Raw genomic sequence first — 20,468 nt, 5'->3', positions numbered from 1 at the left:
AAATGAATGATGTGATAATCTGATTAGTATTGCTAAACTTTCCCTTGGATGTGTTAACATTAAAATTAGGAAGGCCTTAAAAAGAGGGTAAAAAGTTATTTGTATAATGTGGCTTACTTTCAATTATGTTCTACAATTAGGATGTTTTTAAAAGTTATAAAGATGTTAAATCTAGCTTTGTGGTATAGTAAAGGTGACTGTAATTCTTGCATTAAGGAAAATTGTCATTTGAGTTTAAAAATCTTAATGTGTGTCTGTTTTAAAACAAGCAGCCAAGAGGCAATGAGTGACACTTGGCCTCAAGATTTCAAGGGATCTTTTCAAAATGCAAATGAAAACTAAAGTATAAAATATTAAAGGTGATTAATAAGAGGTTTAAAAAAATAGGGAATGGATTTTTGGATATATAGTTTAAATGTAAAATCATTCTTGACATTGGCCTCAATGTGCAAAAAAAAAAAAAAAATAGGATTATCAAAATGATTGCTATTCTAGTTTGCTCTTATAGGTTTTTTAAGTTTCCAGCAAGCCCAAAGCAAAGCACAGAGGATTCTTACAGTTTGTCAGATGTAACTTTGACTCTTAATAAGTGTCAGGTAAGTGCATGCTTAAAAGCTACTTCTATGTTGACCACCTTGTTGCTTTTAATTGGAGTAAAATGGCCTTTTATAAGACTCAGTGATCTGCAAACTGGTTCAAAGCCAGCCCGGGCAGAAAAACGTCCCTGAGAGGCTGTCACCTCTATTCAGCCAGCAGAGTACTAGCCCTGGACTGAAGAGTCAGGGGACAGTACTCAAGCCCCAAGCTGGAGACTCACAGTGGCAGAGTACTAGCCCTGGACTGAAGAGTTAGGGGACAGCATTCAAGCCCCGAGTCTGGGACTCAAAGTGGCAGAGTGCTAGCCTTGAGCTGTAGAGCTGAGGGACAGTGCTCAGGCCCCGAGTTCAAGTCCAGCAACCAGCTAAGGAAAATGCCAATGAGGCATTTATCCAGTGTAGAGAAGACACTCCTGGGACAAAAACAATGGTGGAGCATCCAGAGGCAGTAAGCCACTGCTTGGATGGCAGAAATGTCAGATCCTAGAGTCATTTGTGCATGGCCCTTCAAAACCGGTCAGAGCCGGGAGGTCATGGGAAGAGTTTATAAGCATGCCTAATGTTCATGACTACCTTGTAAGGGACAGGAACTTGCCAGTCCTCTGTGATAGTAAAAAAGCTAATGTTATAAAATATGGGGGGGTAGTTTAAATCTTAACCCCTTTATGTGCCAAAAGCTCTAATTGGCAGTAATATTGAGCTGACACCAGTAACATGAAATTCATCTGCCCAGGAAAAAGTTTGTAAACCTGAGAGAGTGTTTCTATTGATATCTGTCTTAGGCATTATTTGGGATCATTAGAGATCACATTCCTAAGCCATCTAAAAAGATGCTTTTTGCAAACTAGAGTGCTATACAAGCTACACTACTGTAGCCGGAGAAAAGGTCTGTGCAGTTGTCAAAAGTTAAATATTGTTCTTAATGACATCTAACCCTGATGGCCTCTTTGTAAAATAGGCTAAGGTTATAGGCTCCTGGCTAGGTAAGATCAACGCCCCTAAAGTCAGCTTGAAGAAGTTACAGAAGATTGACCTTCGCCCTTCTACCCCCATTTTAAGATCAAGGGTCCAGAGTCAGTTTTGAAAAAATGAGGCAAAATAGATAAAATAATTTTTTTTAGAAAAAGGCATAAAGAATAGTGTTAACAGCTGTAGGTGTGCAAGTGTGGAGACTGCATTTGTCAGAGATGGTTACAAGACTAAGCCTTCTGTGTCTATTTATAAAAAAAAAAAAAAAAATCTGGTTAGTAAAAAAGTTATTTTGGTAAATTGTCCTGGGCTATTGTCTAAATGTTCTTAGAAACCAACGGAGTCATGGCCTGCCAAGCCTATGTATTACTTGCATCCTTAACCAGTCTGTGTAGGAATTTACAGCCCAGCATGAGGTGTGACAGTCCCTTGGAGCCACTGAGAGACCCGGCTGTTGTGGTTGCTGCTGCTGCTGCTGCTACTGCTGTACACCTTAATGGGTAAAGTTCAACGACGGCCTGACAGTCAACCAGAGATACTCCTGCTTGATTCCATCACCTGAATCTGCTTCCTGGTTGAAAGCTGCTAAATCTAAGATCTTGTGGGACATTCTTTTGGGTGATATCCAGAAATCCTCTCTCTTCCCACAGTGGATATTGGGGACAAGGATATCACTGGCTTGCTTGTCTTAGGCACTTCAGTGCATAGTGACTGGAAATCCACTCTAGGGTCACAGCCTAGTTTGACTCTGATATGGTAATAACCTGAGTGTGTTATCAATAGAGGTAATACTCTTAGCCTTAAAATCTAGCAAGCTTCTGCATCATGGTGGTGCCTTAAGGCTGTTCTAAGATAAAGGTTCCGCAAGCCAAAGGAAAATTGGGCAGTTTTAAACTACAGCCACAAAGATGGACAAGAGATTGTAAAGAAAGAGGGTGGTAAAGAAAGCCTTGGGAAAGGAATTGTAAAGAAAGAAGGAAGTAAAGAAAGCCTTGGAAAGAGAATTGGGGAAATTTGAAAAGTAAGGATTGTCTTTAAGACAAACCTCAGAAAGTTTAAGTATGTCGCAAATGGTATGAGTATGTCTTAAAATTGGAGCTTACAAGGACAGCTGGTATAAAATTGATACACGGAGTCAGGACTGGTGAAAATTAAAAAAAAAAAAAAAAAAAAAAAAAAGGGGCAAATGCCACGCCGACCCCAGTAGAGTCTGCTTAGCATGGGAAACCATCTATCAGACCATGATAGGGGCCTCGAGACCCATCTCTGAGTTTTGGGACTTCACCGAAGTCTACCTCAGAGAATGGGGCTTTACAGAAACCTATCTCCAAGTTTTGGGACTTCACCGAAGTCTACCTTAGAGAATAGGGCTTCTAAGAGGCCTACTCCTGGGAAAAGGCTGGCAAAACCCCTGGAAAAGATGTGTTTCTGCCTATCTTTTCCTCATAAGAGTGCCTATTAATCTTTTACTGTTTCTACTGCTCATTGTACTTACTCATTGTCAACGTTCCCTTATTCAAAGCTCTTTCTTAAGAGTGTTGACGACTCCAATATCTGATGAGTGTCTTAAAAATATGACTAACTCACCAGAGTTAAGTGCTACCCTGAAACCCCTCTTATGGAGGCTAGTAGACAAGTTATAAGTAAATATAAAAGTATTGGGGGTTTCACAAAGTCACTCCAGAAGGAATTGTAAGAAATTTACAAAAAGTTGTAGGCACGGCTAGAACAGAAAGAATGTATGGCAATTGCTGAGATAACTACTTAGGAGAAAGAACTTCCTCATTTACTAAGAGACTTGCTAAATCTAAGTCTCCTTGGTGCTTACTATTAAAGAAGGAACAGGAAAGATCTTAATGGGACAGTTAAGGCCTCTATAGAAAAAAGTATAGATCTAGGCCTCCCTGACCTTACTATTAAAGAAGGAACAGGAAAGATCTTAATGGGACAGTTAAGGCCTCTATAGAAAAAAGTAGTGGTTAATTGGTGACAATCATCGAAACCCATTGTATTTCTTAAAAATAGAGGTAAAGCTGGAAACAAGTGCTTATCAGGCGACCAGCTGGTGACCACCCAAGAATGAAGCCCTGCAGCAAGATTATGTAACCTTTTGCCCTTTCTTATGGAGACTTTTGCTATAAAAGTTTGTTATCCTCTGCATTAAATCGCACTCAGCACTCAGCATCCACTCCTAATGTGTGTGAGTTGTCTGTTTGCCATCTCCCCGTCCTATTCCAGGTTCCTCCCCTAGGTATCCTCCGTCGTCCCGACAGAACCCGGTCCGCGGCAAGCTACCCTCTGTGTACCTGTGTTTCTTGGGGGTTCTGTCTACTCTAGAACTCTAGATGTCAAGCAGAGTAGCCTCTTCCCACATACCACCCTGTTCTTTAGCAGCTGTACAACATAGTTATGCATATCAGTATCATGAACCCCCTTGGCCTTATCCCTTCCTTTGGCTACTAATATGCAGGGATTTCAGGTACAGATGCCAGAGCCATCTCTACCAGGGCCCTCCTGGATGAGCTTTCCCACTCTCCCACAGAACCCATGTAACTGCAGAACTGAGACGAGAATCAGAACAGAGCCACGTGCTTCAAACATGATGTGCATATGTCAAATAAAAGGCACAGAAGTCTTCTTGAAGGGCTCTCAAGGACCAACCTCAGACAATCTGAGCATCAGAGTAAAGGTTGGTAAAAAGGATTTACTTGCTGAGTGCCAGTGGCTAAAGCCTGTAATCCTGGCTACTCAGGAGGCAGAGATCTGAGGATCATGATTCAAATCCAGCCCAGGCAGGAAAGCCCAAGAGACTCTTATCTCCAATAAACCACCAGAAAACCAGAAGTGGTGCTGTGGCTCAAGTGGTAGAGTGCTAGCCTTGAACTGAAAAGCTCAGAGACAGCGCCCAGGCTCAGAGTTCAAGCCCCAAGACTGGCAAAAATTAAAAAAAAAGAAGAAGAAGATTCAATCATTTAAAAGTAATAGTCCATGAAGCAAAAAGAAAAAGAGAAAATCCAAGGGAGGGAAAGAGGGAAGAAAGGAGGAAGGGAGAGAAGAAGGCAGGCAGAAAGGAAGACAAGAAGACAGGCAGGCAGGCAGAAAGGAAAGTTCTATGGGCTCCAAAAACCAATTTTCACTAAGGGGTGTGTGTGTGTGTGTGTGAGAGAGAGAGAGAGAGAGAGAGAGAGAGAGAGAGAGTGATTTGTAAATCTAGGGAATCTAAGTAAGCAGTATAATAAAGTTATTGTTATTCTTCATAAAACTCTCCTTTAAATCTTATGTTAAAATAAAGCTAGGAGGAAACTGAGTCACAGTACAGCTATGCTACAGACAATCAATATTACCTATATCAAAAATTACTGACAACTTTTTTATGAATCACATTTCCAAGTTCTCAGGCTGGTTTTAGTGTATCCTCTATCCATTCACTCTGTCACCTGCAGACATAATACTGTCTTGTCCCCCCCCCCCACACACACACACGTTTCTTTCCCCCCTCCCAGGCAGAAGCCTTAGGAAGTCAGGAGCCCAACCCTCCCACTAGGCCTGACCAATCCCCTTACCTGTGGAAAACCCAAACAAGAAAACAAGATAGACAAACATGAAGCGACACAGGTCTCTCAGGATCATCTACAAGAGAGAGTAAGCTTATTAGAGACAAATCTGGGCCCTAGAAAAAGCAAAGCAAGATGGCAGGCAAACAACCCATGAACATGCAGGAGTGCTGGGTTACCGCTCACGCATACCTCCCATGGGCTTTGTTCTGGTTGGGAGATGGGCTCTTAGGGTTCAGAGGGTCAAAGTTCAGATAAGCCCCCACACCTCAAAGCCTGATTACATGATTCTTGGGAAATGGGTTGAGAGCTAAATCAACACCTCCCAAGATGATTGAGACAGGCTGGGTAATGTGAGGGGCCATGCTCTATACCCCTGGGGTAAAAGAGACTATAAAAACCACCTTCTCAATCATGACAGCATAGATGCCCATCTGCTGGAAGCCTCGTGTATAGTAGAGCATGTTGGTCCAGCCCATGGCCAGGGAGAATACCATGGAGGCCACGTACTCCTTGTGGTGACAGAAGTACAGCACCACAGATGCCAGCATGAACAGTGACTGCACAAAGCTGAGTAGAGAGACAGGAAGCTCAGTTCATGGGTGCTTAGAAGGCCTGGTTCCCTCAAACAAAAACCCAAGGCTACACATGTGGGCCTGAAGACTAAGGCCCGTGTAGGTGCTATACTGCTATACTGCATGAGCTGTACTGCTTCCTATAGCCCATGAGTTCTCATCAGGAGCAATATTACTCTCCTAATAGGTAAAATTTGGTTAAGGGTAGGAAATAAGATCTTATTCTCTATAAAGCCCAGATATAAAAATAGCACTGATGTTCCTTATGAAAGCCCATTATAGCTGAAAAAGCATTGGATCCACTTAGGTTACTAAACATTAGAGCTTAGCAACACAGAGCATCAGAGTGTATGTAGGTTGTGCCCTCATGATCATACAGCTCTCTGCACAACCCCACAAAGAAGACCCTGCAAGCCATGCATTGGTGGCTCACACCTATAATCCTAGCTACTCAAGAGGTTGCAATCTGAGGATTTTGGTTTGAAGTCAACCCAGGTAGGAAAGTCCATTAGACTTTTATCTCCAGTTAATCACACACACAAAAAAAACAGAAGTGGAGCTATGGCTCAAGTTGTAGTACTAGCTTTGAGCAAAGAAGCTCAAGGAGTACTCCCATGCCCTGAGTTCAAAACCCAGGACTGGCATACACACCAAAAAGAGGATTATGCAACATCCTGCTATCCCAGGAAGATACACAAATCTACCCAGTACCTACTAATTACATGCCAGCATGAAGTAAAATCCTAGGTTAAACAGTCTTAAGTTGGGAACTATCTGTACATAAATGGATACATAATATCACTGAGCCACTAAAATTTCATGGAAGTTTAAGTAAGAAAAAATATCCAAAAAGATAATAACGGAAAATGGTTGAGGAACATTGCTTTAACACCCAACAACCTTCCTACTTGGTCCCCAGGAACAAGAGACTGGCAGGATAATAGATGACCTAGGAAGCCTAGGCCTGTAAGGGGAACAGCAATGTTCTTTCAAAAACCTACAGACAAGCAGGGTGCTGGTGGCTCACCCTGTAATCCTAGCTACTCAGGAGGCTGAGATCTGAGGATCACTGTTCAAAGCCAGCCTGGGCAGGAAAGTCCATGAGACTCTTATCTCCAATAAAACCACTGTGGCTCAAGCAATAGAGCATTTGCCTTGAGTTGAAGAGCTCAGGGACAGCACCCAGGCCCAGAGTTCAAGCCCCATGATTGACAAAAAAAAAAAAAAAAAACTACAGATAGTGGTGGACACATCCTTAGTTTCAGGAACAAAGCCAAGGAAAATGTCCTTCAACTCCCTAGCCCAGTGAACAAGGTGGAGGGCATCTAGAGGGCCTATGACAGAACTGTTCAGTGACTCCCTCCTTGTCTTGGTTCATCATGGTCTCCTTCAAAGAGTCTTCCTGGCTACATTCATCCTACAGACCACATTGGCAATCTTACTCCTAATTTGTATAAAAGGTTCAGCAAAAGTGACCACTGTTCTGATATGAATCTGGGAAACTGTAAAGATTGTATCAATAAACTGGTTCACCAACTTGAATCCTCAGCAGCTTCAGAACCTGGGCCAGAAAGTTAATTAAACCAGTTGCAATAGGCAAAAAGCTATCTCTGGTGACAAATGGGATCCCCACAATGGATTTGGGAGTTGAAACACAATAAATAAATGAAAAGTGAATTAGCAGACTCCAGAATGCCAAATCCAAACACAGCATTGGGGGAAAACTGAGAAACAACCCTGACAATAAAGTAACTTCAAAGGCTTCCCCTAATTAGAAGGAGAGTGAAGAAGGGCCTAAAAAGGAATACTGGAAGCTTCATCTCTGAAGAAAAAGGCCTTTGATCCAGATTTATCAGCATCATTAAAAACATTGAGAAGGGGCTCATGCCTGTAATCCTAGTTCCTAAGATTTTAGGATCAAAGTTTGAAACTAGCCCAGGCAGAAAAGTTTCTGAGACTCTAATCTCCGAATCATGAGCAAAAAGAAGAATATTTGAGGGTGACATTGTCCAAAAAGAAATGTACTCATTACCTGACTTATGAAATAGCAACCCACAATACATCACCTTTATAATAACAATTTTTTAAAAGGAAGTTGAGATGTGGATCAAATGGTAGAGCACCAGCCTTGGTCTTAAGTTCAAAGTCACACACACACACACACACACACACACACACACACACACACACACACACACACACACACACACACACACACACACACACACACACACACACACACACACACACACACACAGAGATATGGTACCAGAAACAGAAATAGCTATTGTGTACATTATATAACATAAGTGATAGAAAGCTGGGAGGTGGATGACTTCCTTCCAGGATAAAAGCTTGAGAGGAAAAAGAATTTTCTTTATAAAGTTTGGTTTATCCAAATCTGTCTATAGTAAAGCCTAAATTGATAATGCCAGTCCACACATAAAGAGCTTGCAACCAGTGTACCATGGTTTTTTTTTTTCTTTTTGTGCCTGTACTGAGGCTTCAACTCAGAGCCCAATCACTGACCCTTAGCATTTCTGCTCAAGGTTGGTGTTCTACTGCTTAAGCCACAGCTCCACTTCTTGCTTTTTGGTTAGTTTAATCGGGGATAAGCATCTCATTGACTTTCTTGCTCAGCTGGCTTTGAACAATGATCCTCAGCTCTCAGCCTCCTGGGTGCCTAGCTCAGTGCTGCACTCTTTATCACAAACATATATCAAGAATTTCCAGATTATGATGACAGCTGCTAACATAAAAGCAAAAAAACAATTAAACTATAGGAAATAACTTGGAGAAAAGAAAAACTATGCAAAAATGAAAGAAAAATAAGGTTGGAGGCCTGGCTAAGGGGGGTAGAGAGTCAGCCACCAAGTGAAAGCTTCAGATCAAGACTTTGAATATCACTCTTGGACCAAAAAAAAGGTTCCAAAAACAGCCTACTCAGAAACAAACCACCTTGAATGCCAGGAAAGACCATACTAACTAATAAGCATTTTGTGTGAAAGGCAAACTAACGCTTTCTTATCATCTTAAAGAAAGTGACAGAAAACCCAGGAGATCACCTGCCGAGCAACTTGTTTCTGTTCCATTCCAGAGATAACATGATAATAGTAACTTCCCTATAATTGCTTTTGATTCAAAGACAGCCACACATCCTGTGATTTGGGACTCTCATGTGTTCAGGCATTTCCCCTTCTCTTCTTGGAGATGCCTTTGATCTCCTAGGTAGTGTATATGCATACTTTTCTCATCCCCTGTCCCTGATTCTTCCTATTTAACCTGAAGTCAATGGCTGTACCTCAGAAGATAACTGAGGATGTACTAAAAGGCTCCCATGGCTGCCGTGGAATAAATCTCCTTTCTCTGCCTTTTACTATGTCTTTTTGTTTGGTAGGATATAACTTGGGACTCCTGGACATTGAGCCTGGTGTCCAAAAATCCAGGTTCAATGGCATATGCCTGTAAACTCCAACAGTTGGAAGGTGAGTCAGCAGGAGGATTACAGTATGGACTACACAAGTTCATAGCAAGAAGGGGGAAAGGAGGAAGAAGAGGAGGAAAAGGAAAAGGAGGAAAAAGAGAAGGAACAGAGAGAGAACAGTTATCTGGATAAAAAGAAACCCACCTGAAACCAAAACACAGCTGGGCGCCAGTGGCTCATGCCTGTAATCCTAGCTACTCAGGAGGCTGGATCTGAGGATCACGGTTCAAAGCCAGCCCTGGCAGGAGAGCTTGTGAAATACTTATCTCCAATTAACCATAGAAAAGTCTTGAAGTAGTGCTATAGCTCAAGTGGTAGAGCACTCTCCTTGAGCTGAAGAGCTGAGGAACCGCACCCCGGCCCAGAATTCAAGCCCCATACTGACAAAAAAAAAAAAAAAACCTAAAAAACATTTAGAACACGAGCACTGGTGGCTCACTCCTGTAATCCTAGCTACTCAGGAGGCTGAGATCTGAGGCTCCCAGTTCAAAACCAGTCCTGGCAGGAAGCACTGCATGAGAAGTAGAACCAGCCAGAAGTAGAACTGTGGCTCAAAGTGGTAGAGTGATAGCCTTGAAGAGAAGAGCTCAGGGACACTGCCCAGGCCTTGAGTTCAAGCCTTACAATTAAAAAAAAAAAAAGTTTAAAACATAAGGGACAAGAAGAAGATATAATAAATTTACAGAGAAAAAAATTAAAATAGATCTTAATATAAAGTCCAGAATCAGAGTGGTTTTATCTGTAATACATTTTACTTCCCTCTTGTCCTGTTTTTTGGTTCAAGACACTCTTCCCCCAAAGAAGAGAGTAAACAGAAAAATGGAGACATGGTTGGGTTTCAGAAAATAAGAAATACCACCTAGGAAATTAAAGGGATCTCCAAGAAGAGAATGGGAAATGGCTAAACACGTGTGAGTGATGTGACTCAGAATTCAAGCACACTGAAGGCTGTTATCACTGTGTCCTCTACTGTTATACCATCTTTTTTCCACCAGTTGAAAATACAGAAGCATATGTTCAAATAAAACAAGAGATAAAGCTAAGAAAGAGGAAGACATGAGAAAGCAAGGAGCAATGAAAATTCCAAGATTGATATTAGGTAAGTCTCAGGGTGTCAGGAAGGAGAAAAGCTAGATGCTAGGTGGCACACATCTATCATTCTAGCTACTAAGGAAGCTGAGATCCTAGGATCACAATTCAAAGCCAGCCAGGGCAGACAAATCTGAGATATTCTTATCTCCAATTAACCAGCCAAAAAAAATACTGGAAGAGGAGGCATGGCTCAAGTGGTAGAGCAATATAAGAAAACATTACTCCTTCTCATAGACCCTGTCTGTGGCTAGAGTTTGCCTTTTCAGAATAAAGAATAGGAATCTCAAAATTAGGGGGGAAAGATGGAATTTATGAGCCCTAAGAACACACTACCTGAAATCAAGTTAGAAATATACTCTTGCCAGGTACCAGTGGCTCACCTATAATCCTTGTTATTCAGGAAGCTGAGATCTGAGGATCGCAGTTCAAAGCCAGCCCAGGCTAGAAGGTCCATGAGACTCTTATCTCCAATTAAGCACCAAAAGAGCTGGAAGTGGAGCTGTGGCTGAAGCAGTAGAGTGATAGCTTTGAGAGCAACAGAACTCAGGGACAGTACCCAGATCCTGAGTTCAAGCCCCAAGACCAACATTTTTTTTTTAAAGATACCCACTTTTTTCTCTTCTCAGGATGAGGGAAATCTGGAGTCCAGGACAGACAACATGAGTGAAGATACCCAGAGACTGGTTCTCCCTGTCTGAAAATCCCATGTGCATGACATTCCTTGGAGGTTCTAGATTACTTTATAGAGGTTTCTTGTGACTATCATATTTTTACAACTGCATTTTTACTTCTCTGTTTCTTCCTAATATGGTATTTCTTAATTAAGAACAATTCTGGTACACATACCATATCACATCACATCATACAAAATAGAACCCTTTGATAATATCTGTGATCATTTTTATTGTCAAGACTGGAAGATGAACCAAGCACTGGTAACTCATGCCTATAATCCTAGCTACTCAGGAGGCTGAGATCTGATGATTGCAATTTGAAGCCAGCCCAGGCAGAAAAGTCCCTAAGAGTCTTATGTCCAATTACTTAGCAAAACACCAGAAGTGGAGACAGAAGTAAAGCACCAGCCTTGAGTGGAAAAAGGCAAGAAAGAGCTCAAAGCTCAGTGCGCGCGCGCACACACACACACACACACACACACACACACACACACACACACACACACACACACACACACACACACACACACACACACACACACACACACACACACACCACAGCCTGGCAGATAAGGGATAGATAGCTGTTGGCATTTAGTGAGTAAAGCCAGTGATATTGCTAAATCTTCAACACACAGGATAGCCTCCTCTCACTACAAATAAAAATTTTCTAGTCCAAAATGTCAGTAGAGCCAAGATGAAGGAAAAAAAAACCCTGCCCTTAAAGACTAGAATGCAGAACAGTCAGCGTTCCTAACACATAATTTTGTGGGAAAGACGTTTACCAAATAGAATATACTGTTTACATATACTTTTTTTCATCTTTCTTCTCACAGTGTAAAGCCAAAAATGTTCATCTTCAAATTTAGTCACATCAGGTCTTTTTTTTTTTTTTTTGGGTCCAGTTGTGGGGCCTGAACTCTGGGCCTGGGCGCTGTCCCTCAGCTCTTCAGCTCAAGGCTAGCACTCTACCACTTGAGCCACAGTGCCACTTCCGGCTTTCTTTTCTTTTTGCTTATGTGGTGCTGAGGAATCGAACCCAGGGCCTCAGGCATGCAAGGCAAGTGCTCTACCACTGAGCCACTTTCCCAGCCCCTCACAGCAGGTCTTTTTTGTTCTATACCCCTTTCAGTCTGCCATGTCCTTAATTTGAAACACAGTTGAATTCATTTGTCCCAATTTGTATTGTATATCAGATCTCTCTGACATCTAATTTGTTTTTAATTTGGAAACTGTACATTTAGCCTGTGTTGCATAGTTCCATGAGTTTTGAAAAATACATAGCATCATGCCAAGTGCTGGTGTCTTGTGCTTATAATCCTACCTCCAAACCCTGGTAACCACTGGTATGCTGGCCTTCCTTTTGAAAGATTAAAAATTAGAATTACATTTTACAATTGCTAACTGCTGATTTTGCTTTTGTAAACTTGCTCGTGCTAGCACTAACACCCCTCCCTTCTGGAAATTAGGAATTGAGTGAAAAAAAGTCTCGGAGCCAAGATGTCGGCCCTGGGACAAGCTCTGTAGTCCTAAATAAAGAACAAACATCGTAAATAAAGAACAAAGGAGCGTGAGTTCCTGTTTGGAAATTCCCCAAATGGGACCTGAGATAAGGGCCATCTGGCAAGTCCAGCAAGCTAGGTCAAATGTCAACCCATCACAAGCCTGTAACTATGTGAACTCCCCTCCAAGGTAACCGCTCCCCCTAGATTTGCCCTGAGCCAACCAGTTTACTACGAGTGCTACAAAAATTTCCCACCTAGCAAAATGATTGCCGGAGTACATGGTGAATTTTAAATTGGGCCAATCCCAGAGCACCTGGTGTCTTATGCTAATCCTGTGGTCTTTGCCTTTAAAAATGCTCGTAACTGCTGCTCCGGGCTCTCTCCCTTGCCTGGGCAGAGAGACCGTTTGTGCAAACGCTGAATAAACTCCTCTTGCTTGTTGCATCTACTGGTTTGGAGTCTTGGTTTCTGGGGTGCCCTCCTGTAGACAAAAGTATCCCAGGAGTCTGGGGTCTTTCACTTTTAAATAGCCTTTTGTAGAATCTTATATACATATAATTGTATAATCAATAGTCTCTTAGGCCTGGATTCTTTCACTTAGTAAAATGCATTCTTTTGACTCATCCATGCTTGTTGCATAAATCCTTGGTTTCTGCCTTTTTTGTTGCCAGTAGTATTCTATTGTATGTACCACAGTTTGCTTATTAAGCTACCTGTTGAAGGATATCTAGGTTGTTTCCAGTTGGGTCAGTTCAAACAAAACCGCTAAGAACATTTAAACAAATAAACAAGACGTGTTGGTGCATACACGTGTAATCCTAACTACTTAAGAGGGAGATCTGGACAATCACAATCCAAAGCCAGCCCATACAAGAAAGTGTGTGGGACTCCATCTCCAAAATAACCAGTAGATCATAGCAGGAGGTGTGACTAGAGTGGTAAAAGGCCAGTTGTGCAGGTGAACTGAGAAACCCCAGTGGAGGGGAGGCCGGGGATGGAGGGGTGAACAAAAAAGACTAGAAATTCTTGAAGGCAAAAAATAATATTTCATCACAATCTTCAAGTGCTAACCCAGAGAATGCCAGAGGGATGGACAAACTGATGGAAAGAATGAACAAGGAAACGTCTAACTTGGACATTAAGTTAAAACACAGTCTGTCAATCTGAGCACCTGACTCTCATCTGGCATGGATGGTATAGATAGCACTGGGTATGCACTCACACATGCAGTAAACACTTGAATGCCTTCTACCATGGATCCAACATGTTTAGCAATGCCCTAGTGTACTAGATGATCCAGAAGAGGCTCTTCTGGGTCTTGTGAGTTTACTAAAAGCTGATCAACTCAGACCTGCCCCCACTTTATATCTGTACCCTCTGATCTAAGCTATGCCCTGCTGCTTACTCTACTATTAACTTTGGGTTCCAGAGGGAGGGGGGGAAAGAAGAAGAAAAACAAGGAAGTAGTGGAATGCAAACAGCCCCTCAAACAAGCAATGCCAACTTCTATCATCTTAAAAAGAACAGTCTGAAGCTCAGGAACCCACAGGCACCTCATTCCTGCTGGCCCTGGTAAAGTGGTTAACAATTTCTCCAGAGACAAAAGTAATGATCCAGCAGGCCACACTTTGCCCAGTACCTACCACTTTCCCCCAATTCTCCCCATTGAATATGTACTGTCAGGTAATTAATAAACCTCCTTCTCTGCCCATGTTTCTTTATTTGGCATATAAGGGCAAGTAGCTGGACCTAACATGGGATTCCTGGGATTTAGGCCTGGAGTCTAAAAACTAGATTTTACACCTGTATTTAGGCCCAGAACAAGTGAAAGAATGAGTGAAAACTAACTGCTGTCACCTCAGGACTAGACCAAAAGAGAATAAAAGTCAACATATCACTTACAAAAGCATCTCACTGTAGCTGTCCACAAATAAGGTCTTGATTGATGGTCGTCTCTGCAGGAAATACTGAATCTGCAGGTAAGCAGACAGAGTGAGGCTTCAGAAAATGTTGGATACACTCAATGGAGAGGGAGCTCTTTAAGTATCATCTGATGAGACTCTGGAGTTTATTCAGAGATTATTAAGGATGGAAGAGAATGGATCCAGCTAATCAAGTGATTGTGGTGAACTGACCCCATTTTTTTCTAAATATAAAGTGAAATTATAAGCACACTTAGAAGTAAATGTCAGAGAAAAAGTCACCAGAATATTATCCATTACTGCTACTTAAAGGTGAGATTGAACTTTTCTTTCTCCTTTCTAACTAGTGCTTTTTTTCTTAATTTTCTCTAAACATTGTAGTAAAAAGTTAAAAAGTGAAAGTCCCATTACTGGCAGAGAAAGAAAATAAGAGAAAAAAGAGAGACAAAAAAAGAGGAAGGAAGGGAGGGAGGGAGGGAGGGAAGGAGGGAGGGAGGGAGGGAGGGAAGGAAATCATAATGATCCCACTGGGCCTGGTGGTTCCCACCTACAATCCTAGCACTCAGAAGGCTGAGGCAGAAGATCAAGAGTTTAAGGCCAGCTGGGATACATAATGAGATCCTATCTCAGTAACTGTTTTATCAAATTCTGTATTCAAATCTCTTGGCATTCACCTAAGTTCTTGCCCCTCTTTAACACTGAAACTGAAAATAATAAATCATGCATTCATTATAGCTTTAGTTTTTGCTAAAAAGATGAAGTAAGAGCCAAAAGGTAATCCCACATTCAAGAAAAGATTCAGAGCTGCGAGTGTAGCTCGGTGGTAGACCACTTGTCTAGCAAGTGCAAGGCCCTGGGTTCCATTTCCAGCACTACAAGGAAACTAGAAATGCTAATAAAGTTCTTTAAAAAAAAAAAAAAAGGAAAAAGAAAAGATTCTGCCTATTAAGAAGAACAGCCTTATACTCTGCTTTCTTTTAAGACCTTATAAATCTTTTGCCTTATATTGGAAGAATGGCCGTAGAGTATACATGCAAGAAAATTTGTTAAAAGAAAATGGGTCCAATATACAGATACATTTCCTTTATTATTCTGAGCCTTAACAGAAGCTTTGATGATTTAAACTACTAATCCTGATTTTTCATTTAAAAGACTTCCACCCAACTCCTGGATTTAACTATTACTTTCAATGAGAGGTTCCCAGTGGAAATCCCTGACTTCCTCAAATTTGAGGAGTCTAGGCTCCTAGGCATGCACTGGACAGTCTCCTACTCCAGCCCAGAATGCCCTGAGGGACTTTTCCTGAAATTTAGCTATTCTCCTCTCACTTCAGGTAGGGCCATTATGTGCCTATTGAAAACAGACCCCTTAGCTTTTTTGTCTCCTTTCCATAATAATAGAAACTCATAGCACAAAGGAATACTCACACCTCTGAAAAAGAAATAGACGCCCCCAGACACTGACAGAATCTCTCCAGTGACTCGGAAATAGTCTCCAACAGTGTTTTTCATTTCATAAGGAGGCTGTGGGAGGCAAAGAAATTGGTGATTCCGTTCACTTATTCAGTCAACAAACATTTACTAGATTCCAAGCCTTGTGATTAAGATCCAGCCCCTTACTTGGAGAGACAGCCTCCATTTGGAGAGGTGGAAGAAGGGAAGGTAGGACAGGAGGAGCAAGAGATAGAGAGATTGAAAGAACACAATTATGCCTTATTATGAGATGCCTGCAAGAAAGCTCCTTTGTGGGACATGATTTCCCCATAGTGGCAGCCTTCAGGTAGCAAACAAAGAATCCTTCACACTGCTGTGCTGTCTTCCTGGCTAGGGTCTGCCCACTGGGTGAAGGAGGCTCTCCTACAGATCTGATGGCATAGGAATCCCGCTGCTCCCACGGCCTGTGGTACTGAACTAAGGATGTTTGGTCTGGCACCTGCTTTCCAGGAGTGTAGGAACTTCTCACAGATAAGGGACAGAGAGGGCCACCACACATACACACACACACATACACACACACACACACACACACACACACACACACACACACACACTTTTGTTTCAGTCACCACTATCTCATTAGCGTGTTTCATTGATTAGCACATTTCTCATCTTTACTGAAGTCATTAAATGATCTTAATAGATGGGTAGCAATCAGTTTTCATCTAACTATGAAATTGGGGACATTGTGTTGTTTATTGGGCTGATTTCAGGTTTGGGATTTGTTTGTGGTTCTAGGGCTTGAAGTCAAGCAGACACTCTACCACCTGAGCCACAGCCCAGAGTTTTTTAGACCAAATTTCCAAGCAAAATGCCTCAGAAATAGAAGCAGCAAATTATGTGCCCTGGGTATTGAACAAGAAAGACTCAATTCAGAAAGGAAATGGAGTCCATGCCCAGAGTAGAACTGAGTAGTCTTACAAACTGATTCAATTGGTAACACAGGGCCAGATACAAAACCAGTGTTCAAAAGTATAGGTCCACAAAATGGACTATGAACAAGTAAGTGAACAAAATGGAGCAGGCAGGCAGGGTGGAGATGAGATCAGTGTGAGACCCAAAGAGCTTTCCACCAGTGGCTTATATCTGTAATACTAGCTACCCAGGAGGCTAAGATCTGATGGTCATTGTTTGAAGCCAACCAGGGTTGACAAATTTGAGAGTCTCACCTTCCACTAATCAGCAAGAAGCCAGAAGTGGGGTGCAATTCAAGTGGTAGAGTGTCAGCCTTGAGTGAAAAAGCTAAGAAAGGGGGGGCTGGGAAAGTGGCTCAGTGGTAGAGTGCTTGCCTTGCATGCATGAGGTTCAATTCCTCAGCACTATATAAGCAAAAAAGCTGGAAGTGGCACTGCGGCTCAAGTGGTAGAGCACTAGCCTTGAGCTGCAGAGTTGAAGGACAAAGCCTAGGCCAAGAGTTCAGGCCCCAGGACTGACCAAAAAAAAAAAAGGGAAGTGGCTCAAGTGGTAGAGTGCTCGCTGAAGAGCTGAGAGACAATGCTCAGACGCTGAGAGACAAAGCTCAGACCCAGAGTTCAAGCCCCACGACCAACAAAAAAGAAAGCTAAAAAAAGGCTCAAGGACCTGAGTCTATCCCATCTGCTGAGAGCTAACTACCCAGCTTCAGCCCCAGATGTCAATCCTACCCCTAAGCAAACTCCTCAGCCCTATAGGCAGTTCATTCTCAGACCTTGAAAAGCCCCCAGTCTGGTTAATCTAGCACTGGTAGTCTGAGGATAACAGTTCAAAGCCAACCTCAGGCAGGAAAGTTCATGAGATTCTTATCTCCAATTAACCACCAGAAAACTAGAAGTGGAGCTATGGCTTAAAGAGGTAGAAAGCAAGCCTTGAACAGAAAAGGTACATGCCCTGGCCCTGAGTTCAGGCCCTATGGTAGACAAAAAAAAAAGGTGCCTCCAGTCTCTAAAGGAAGTCACCCCCTGACCCTGACCATTATTGACCCTGGCCAGAAATGCTTATCAGGTTAACAAATGAGTCTCTGCTGTTGAGCCCCATCTTGCTCTTCTTTTCCTTTGACTTCCATGCTCATTTTGGGGAAACCAGGGCACATGTTAGGGCCAGGATTCCCTTGCAACCTAGGAAGCAGTGGGCAACAGCTGCTCATCCCCGGGTAACTCCTGGATCTTGTTAATTCCTTGCTTCTCCACCCAGTCCTCCTGCTCCATTGCCATCTCCGGCGCCCCTCGTTTACTTCTACTTTCCACATTTCTTCCCTTTCCTCACAAGCATCTAGATACTTCTTGCTGACAGCAACCTCTGCTATTAAAACTTACACTGATTCTAAATATGTTTATTATATTATCCAATCTAATGCCCAAACATAGAAAGAAAGAGAATTTTACACAGCCCAGAGGTCTTCCATAGTAAATGGACAATTCATTCAAAAGCTATTCCCTAAACATATTCCCAGCTACACTTTCTCTCGAAGATCTGCTCTGTCAAAAATCCACCCCACAATCCAACATCAGACACTCTTCCCCCCCCCCCCATTTCCCCATTTTCCAGTCCATCTGGGACACTCCCAGGACAAGACTGACAAACTGACTTCACTCACAGGCTCTCTATTAAAAGAATTGGTTACCTGCTTGTCCTGGTGAATACCTGCATATGATAAGTCAAACTTTTCCCACCATCAGCAAAAGAGTTTCTATACTCACCTCCAAACTACTGTCTGATATTATACCATGCTTCAGCACCCTTTCCTCCTTTCAATTAGACAATGGGTGGAATTTACCTCCCAGATCACCCAACAATTCACATTTCACAGTAAGTGGAAATTTCATATTCTCTAACAACCCAATCACCAGGAAAAGTAGACAAGATGAATTATCCCAGTGATCCATTAAAGAACTTAGTCACCTCTGTTCAGTATGGGCACATTAGCACTGCATAGCTCTACTGCCTTTGGTTTTGTTTTTTGTTTTTTTTTTTTGTCAGTTTTAGGGCTTGAACTCAGGGCCTGGGTACTATCCCTGAGTTTTTTTTGTGCTTAAGTCTACCACTTGAGCCACAGTGCCACTTCCAGTTTTTGAGAAGGTCATTGGAGATATAGTCTCATGGAGACTTTTCTGCCTGGTCTGGATTCAAACTGTGATCCTCAGATCTCAGCCTCCTAAGTAGCTAGGGTTACAAGCATGAGCCACAGGCACCTGGCTTCCCTTTGTCTCTTTTAAAGTTTTGCTCCCTGACTTGCAGTCCCCTTGTGATTAGTCCATATGAGTTCATGTCTAGGCAATCTCTGCTAACCTCTGGACTGGATCTTATATCTACTATATCCCTGCCTAATTCAATAAACTATCCAGTCTTTGCTGTGGAACCATGCTGACTCCCACTTACCCCAACCAGCATCAATATCAACTGAAACTGGACCCCAAAAATCAGGAGATTAGGTGTTTCTCAAACCTCTGGCCAACCTATTCTGGCCAGAATGAGAGAGATCTCATCAAGTCCTCCTCCCCCTATCTACAGCCCCTGAGCTCAACAGATTATCCCAATGGTGCCACTTCTACCCCCTAAAGAAGGCAGCTCCCCCACCGGGACTCTTCCAAACTCCTTCACCTCTAACCTCCTCTTCTCTTGTATACTAACAGGAGCAACCAGTCTTCACCTTGTGCAAATACTGGAGGAGTGACACCAGATGTCACTCTTGTTTCTGGCCTGCCACATGACAGGCAGGCACTACCTGGCTGGTCACACCTCAGATTTGCAGTAGTATTCCTCCTAGTAATCAGTAATTACTCCTTCACAGTTTCTGAAAGTATGATGCAAATTATAGCTACAAGGAACCTTCCAAAAGTATGCTCCCACTCAGTTCCTCTTTTTTTTCTATTGCTGTCTTTTACTAATATTTTCCAGTGCCTACACCTGTATCTAAACTCCACTATCACCTTTACTGCCTCCCTTCTGTTACTGTACCATAATGCTTCAATTCATCTGCCATGTTGGGTCTCTGTTTTCATCTCTCCCAGATAGCTGATCTAATGTACCCAGAGGGCTATAGCTCAGGCAGTATTTCACTTCCAGGAAGACCTCATGAAAGAACTAAAATAGGCCAAAGCCACCAATATTAGCAACTCCAGATTCACTGGCCAGTTAAGACAGGATCTGTCTTCCTTGTCCCTCCTCAATAGATAATACAAAGACTCACCCCCACATCACATGACACAGTATTGCCACCTCCATCTGCATCAAATGACCCCTTTTCAGGGATATGCCCAGACATAACTAATCCCACCCTTCCTCTATTACTCCACCAATAAGATATCCCTATTGCCACATGCTGTCATTCTACAGCTGTCAGTCTAGCTACTCAAGAGGCTGAGATCTGAGGATCAAGATTCAAAGCCAGCCTAAGCAGACAAATCCATGAGACTCTTGTCTCTAATTAACTGACCAAATCCATAAATAGTGGTGTGGCTCAAGTGATTGAGGTACCAGCTTTGAACAAAAATCTAAGTGAGGGGGCTGGGAAGGTGGCTCAGTGGTAGAGCGCTTGCCTTGCATGCATGAGGCCCTGGGTTCTATTCCTCAGCACCACATAAGCAAAAAGAAAAAAGCCGGAAGTGGCGTTGTGGCTCAAGTGG

The 20,468-nt window shown here is 42.5% G+C and overlaps 1 protein-coding gene across 1 annotated transcript in view; it reads right to left on the bottom strand.

Annotated features, from left to right (window-relative positions):
- Trpv1 (transient receptor potential cation channel subfamily V member 1) overlaps positions 1-20,468 on the bottom strand; it is a 68,738-nt gene that overhangs the window by 13,578 nt on the left and 34,692 nt on the right. Inside the window, exons 9-12 of the mRNA XM_070001774.1 lie at positions 15,799-15,894; positions 14,352-14,422; positions 5,524-5,689; positions 5,129-5,195 (exon numbers count right to left, since the gene is read on the bottom strand). Of these exons, the coding sequence (XP_069857875.1) occupies positions 5,129-5,195; positions 5,524-5,689; positions 14,352-14,422; positions 15,799-15,894 (400 nt within the window). The remainder of the gene's footprint in view (positions 1-5,128; positions 5,196-5,523; positions 5,690-14,351; positions 14,423-15,798; positions 15,895-20,468) is intronic.

Source organism: Dipodomys merriami, unplaced genomic scaffold (assembly GCF_024711535.1).
Source record: "Dipodomys merriami isolate MVZ:Mamm:240054 unplaced genomic scaffold, mDipMer1.0.p SCAF_59, whole genome shotgun sequence".
In the NCBI taxonomy this organism is placed as follows: Eukaryota; Metazoa; Chordata; class Mammalia; order Rodentia; family Heteromyidae; genus Dipodomys; species Dipodomys merriami.
The sequence above is the reverse complement of the archived record's forward strand: the minus strand, read 5'-3'. Positions and strand labels throughout refer to the sequence as shown.